Source organism: Alosa pseudoharengus, unplaced genomic scaffold (assembly GCF_046254945.1).
Source record: "Alosa pseudoharengus isolate Yale_2024_CS ecotype anadromous, Long Island Sound unplaced genomic scaffold, YU_APseudo_1.1 YU_APseudo_1.1_scf_13, whole genome shotgun sequence".
NCBI lineage: Eukaryota > Metazoa > Chordata > Actinopteri > Clupeiformes > Clupeidae > Alosa > Alosa pseudoharengus.
Genome location: NW_027468598.1, coordinates 17,345,874 through 17,351,078, shown reverse-complemented (window position 1 = coordinate 17,351,078; position 5,205 = coordinate 17,345,874). Strand labels below are relative to the sequence as shown.

Here is a 5,205-nt window from a genome sequence, read left to right as displayed (position 1 = left end):
GAACGTATTCATTATCATACGACTAATAGAAGACCTAAAGAACTGAGGAGAATAGGACACTGGAAACCACAAACGTGAGAAAACGGTTTAATAAGGAGTACAGTGATCTCGTCACAGTTGAAGTAAGTGGTGATATCAGTGTATTGCTGTGTGGATTAAGCCTTGCAATTAAGGCTTCCACTGCTCAATGTCTGTTATTATTTCAAAGGGCACAAAAAATGCTAATGTATTTCTGTAAAACTATTTATTTCAGTGTAGTTATAACATTGAAAATCAATTACTAACTAACAAAGGACCTCCCAAAACATCAGAATTAAGCATATATGGGAGTGCTGTCCTCAGCATTTATACATTTAAATGCCGCATACTTAAGGTTGTTGTTATTTAGCATATCTGCCCTGAGGTGTCTCTTGTCCTTTATTTATTTTTTATTTATTTATTGAGTATTTTGAGTATTTATTTTAATTTGTTTAGCATTTATTAGTTATTTGACAAATCAGACAGACAATCCACACAAACACACATGCACACACACACACACACACACACACATTACGCCTCTGTAATATCATTGCCTGTTGGAACACTGATAACAACAACAACACTGATAAACCTGACCTTGAGATACCTGAACCCCTGCCTCCCACCTCCACAGGTGCATCGAGGACCAGGTCAACCCCTGCCGACCCCTGCCACTCCCCATGGCCGTGCAGGTGCTGCAGGTGCTGGGCCTGATGCTGGGCGTGCTGGGCTGGTGCATGGAGTCCAGCTGCACCAGCTCCCATTCCTGGCGCGTGGGCAGCCATGTTGAAGCAGTCATGACCAGCAGCTGGGTCTATGAAGGCCTGTGGATGTCATGTACATCAAACTCTATGGGATCCGTGCAGTGCAGTAAACACAAGACTGTGCTGGGCCTGCCAGGTATGTGTGTGTGTGTGTGTGTGTGTGTGTGTGTGTGTGTGTGTGTGTGTGTAATCCACACATGACCTCACATTTCCCCACATCCATGTATGCATAAGCTTTATGTGTACATCAAACAACTGCCATGCAACTGCATGCGTGACAATCTAACAGCATATAACTGAACATAGCAATGCCAGATTATATCACAATGCCGGATTATATCAGTTAGGTTGCATGGTGCTGAATGTCATAACAGAGACTGTGATGGAAGTTACACATGTAGGCCAGAACCTGCGAAATTTCACTGCTGCTCTCATCCATTATGGTACTTTAGTTGGCCACTTTTTTGATCCCGTGAGGGAAATTTGGTCTCTGCATTTAACCCAATCCGTGAATTAGTGAAACACACACAGCACACAGTGTACACACAGTGAGGTGAAGCACACACTAATCCCGGCGCAGTGAGCTGCCTGCTACAATGGCGGCGCTTGGGGAGCAGTGAAGGGTTAGGTGCCTTGCTCAAGGGCACTTCAGCCGTGGCCCACGGGTCGGGGCTTGAACCGGCAACCCTCCGGTTACAAGTCCAGAGTGCTAACAAGTGGGCCACGGCCACTAGATGACAATCAGTGTGTGACAGAGCAACTATCTGACACACTTTATCACGTATATTATTTTGATTTGTAACTGACACAAGGCAAAATGCAAAAGGCAACATGCTCAGGTGCACACAACAAACCTGACTTGACTGCAAAGGTGCCTTAGACATAAACAGCATTGCACAGGTTTCTCACTTCCATAGTACACTTTACAATAATGTTAACCATTAGTACCATCACACAGGTGTGACGGGAATATTGGAAAATGAACATTCTAAAGAATATCTGGGTTCATTGAATTCAACATGGAATTTTAGAACCTTGAATTGTTGCGGAAAATAATATTTTGTAAGAATGTTCAAAAACTCACACCCTTAGCCTAATGTAAATAGAGCAGGGGACAAGCAAATGAAGAACATTAATCTGTAAGGATCAGTTTATTACACATGAAACATAAACACGGGAACAGTAAGTTTCTGCTTTCGATGAAACAAAGACACCAGCTCCTCTCTGCACATTTGGTTGGATAGCCTACAAAGACACTCCTAGTATCAATATTGTCGTCATGAGCGCACAAGGAAGGGCTCTGAGTTTAATGGGTTTATGGCCCTAGCATAAAAAGAGTGCAGTTCCCGTTGGTGAGATAGTAGTGAACAGTAAGTGACAAAACCCAATCATATAACCTCGCCACCGTGGGATCTGTTTGTCCTCAAGATTCAGGACCAAGTCCTCAAGATTCAGGACCAGACCTGTTTTTTCTTCACTGTCAAATTTTAGAGGACTTCAACAGGAGGACTTTTTTTTATCCAATATTTTGCGTTGGTTGCTTTGGAGGTCAGCCATGTCCACTGGTGTGGAGATTGTAGGCTTCTTCCTCGGCGTCGCGAGCTGGTTACTCACGGGAGCGTGCATTACGAATGACTTCTGGAAGGTCTCCTCCTTCTCGGGCAGTGTGATTATCTCCTCGCGCCAGTATCAGAACCTCTGGCATTCCTGTGCCGAGGACAGCACCGGCATCAGCAACTGCAGAGACTTTGAGTCGTTGCTGGCCCTGCCAGGTAAATGTTGCACCTGATGTGACCAAGTGGAGGACCAGGTTAACGCTCATGACTCAGAAAGGCTCTGAGACATTTTCGAATTCAGCTTCACTCATGTACATTCTTGTAATGTAGTATACTAACTGTATTGCTCCATCTACTGCACTGAATTTATATGGTCTTTCTTTTCTTACTTTATTTACTCTTTATTTACTTATCATCTCCCCAAAACGTGTGTGTGTGTGTGTTTATGCATTCATGTGGTCATGTTTAAATTGATGGCTCGCATCAAGAAGACATTGGCATTGCTGCCTTTGTGGACATGTTGTGTGTTGTGTTGACTCTGCGTCTTCTTTGTTGCAGACTATGTTCAGGGATGTCGCGCCTTAATGATTATCGCCCTGCTTCTCGGCCTGGCATCCATCATTGTGGCGGTGCTAGGACTGAAGTGTACTAAATTAGGAAACACGTCCCGAGAGGCCAAGGGCAAGATCGCCTTAACAGGAGGCAGTTTATTTATCCTGTCAGGTGAGTCTTATAACACTCACTAGGTCAAAAGCAGTATTTAACAGGTAAAAACTGGTTATTAAATACATGTGGAGAGGTGTTTGTCATCCTGATCTGACCTTTAGTTCTTTTGGGTCAAAACATAATCAACAGAGAATGAACATAAACAAGTGCTGAAGATAATGTGTAATTCCAAGTAATCTATAAAAAAGAAAAACATGCATTTCATCAACAGTCATGCTCCCTGGAAATAAAACTCTGACCTTGATCGTTTATGTGTTTTTTATTATCATCTGACCTTCACAAACCATGTACATCTCTGTCTGCAGTCCCTATTTATAAACATGATTGTTCTCTCTCTCTCTCTCTCTGTCTTTTTTGTAGGCTTATGCACTTTATCTGCTGTATCCTGGTATGCTGGACGCATTGTGCAAGAATTTTATGACCCTTTCTACGGAGGCACAAAGTGAGCATTTCTCAGAATACCTGATAGACTAGGTCATGAAATAACTGTACCATACAAATGCATATACCATTTTTTCTCTCTCTCTCTCTCACACACACACACACACACACACACACACACATACACACACCCACACACACACACACACTCACACACACACACACAAAACATAAACAAAAACATACACCACACACAAACACATTTTCAGACTTACAGTAGATATGCATTCATTCCTCTGACAGTAGATATGCATTCATGCATTCATTCCTCCATTACCTTCCCTCTCTGTAGATTTGAGCTGGGTGCTGGACTTTACATGGGGTGGGGGGCAGCTGCTCTCGCCATCCTGGGAGGAGGGCTGCTGTGCTGTTCATGTAAGATGGGAACATCAGCGTTGCCACAAGGGTGAGTTATGCCTTCTGGTTAATCTAGCACAAAGAGAAAACTTTTAGCCATCCTGGGTTCTATGTCAGTTATGTGAACATTTATCAGTCTATGAATGCATTTAGAATATGGGACAAAAAACACATATACGTTTCTGGTTTGCAATTTTTTTTTACCCATGTCCCCTCGGCCTTAGGGCCTCTGTATGAGTATTTAATGATGATTGAACATGATCTCATGATTTGGTTCTCTCATAGGGGTTACAGCTATAATTACTCTGCGCAAGGACCAACGAAGACAATCTACCGGACGGCCCCAATGTCGGAATCGGGAAGCGCCAAGGCTTATGTCTGACAATGCTTTAAAGAACATCTGCCATTGTATGTCAAGACTGGTTTAAGGAAATAAAGTCAGCAAAATATACCCTCCAGTGTGCGATGTATACTAGTTTTTGACTTTTCAATAGTTCTACTGCACACCATCAGCACCCGGAGGAAGAAGGGCTGTGCACAGGGATTTTGAACCTTACTGGTTTATAGAACTTGTAGCCTATCTCTGTCTTTTTATTGTTACTTTGTGTATACAGTGACCTCATTTGTGTGTGTTGGTATGAGCAATTAATTTAGCATTACAACTGTAATTTTGTAGATAATGGATTTATTTTGGAATTGTGTGTCTTGCTGAATAAATAAACAATTTGTATTCAAACATACATCAAGCCCATATCTGTCTCAGTTGTCCCAAGTATTTGTTACTCTGTTGTCGCCCCCTGCTGGATGATTGAAAGACCTGGGGACACCTTCTCTTATGAAATCATGGACGGATTGCCACTGGGCCCCTGGGCTCAGAGTCAAGCCCCCATGAAGGGCCCCATTCAGATATCAGGGGTGAAGGACATAACTCATGTTATAGGGTGGTATGAAGACATATCACATAACATAACCAATATTATTTGACTGAGGGGTTTCAGTCAGATATCAGAGTTGGAGAACATAGACTATCGACTTAATGCAGAGGCTTGGGCTTCAGGGCCCCTGGACCCGGTAGGCCCATTCAGAAGCCTAACAAATCCCAAATAGCATGTTTGCAATCAACACGTCATTTATCATCTGCTTACACGTAGGCTTCGATTTCTTAAGTCTACTATGAAAGAGTTTTAAATGGATCCATTAATCGTAGGATAGAACTGATTCATATTTGCATTAATAACTTTTTTGTTTTGTTTGCGCATGGTCATGTGCTCTTACCTTGTGTAATAATCCTGCGACAATCTGCCATAAAGAGTCGCCATGAAGGAAATAATTGCTAGAGG

At 42.7% G+C, this 5,205-nt stretch overlaps 1 protein-coding gene across 1 annotated transcript; it reads left to right on the top strand.

The window, feature by feature from the left end:
- Nucleotides 1-701: 701 nt before the first annotated feature.
- Nucleotides 702-3,927, top strand: cldn15lb (claudin 15-like b). Its single transcript, XM_076282337.1, has 4 exons — nt 702-921; nt 2,900-3,064; nt 3,428-3,509; nt 3,801-3,927. The coding sequence occupies exons 1-4, from the start codon at nt 702-704 to the stop codon at nt 3,916-3,918; spliced, it is 585 nt and encodes a 194-aa protein (XP_076138452.1). The 3' UTR covers nt 3,919-3,927.
- Nucleotides 3,928-5,205: the final 1,278 nt, after the last annotated feature.

Bases quoted from the DNA above. Each gene is read 5' to 3' on its own strand.
- cldn15lb (XM_076282337.1), top strand. From the start codon at position 702: ATGGCCGTGCAGGTGCTGCAGGTGCTGGGCCTGATGCTGGGCGTGCTG. The intron at 922-2,899 runs GTATGTGTGTGT...TCTTTGTTGCAG, and splicing joins GACTGTGCTGGGCCTGCCAG to ACTATGTTCAGGGATGTCGC. The intron at 3,065-3,427 runs GTGAGTCTTATA...TCTTTTTTGTAG, and splicing joins CAGTTTATTTATCCTGTCAG to GCTTATGCACTTTATCTGCT.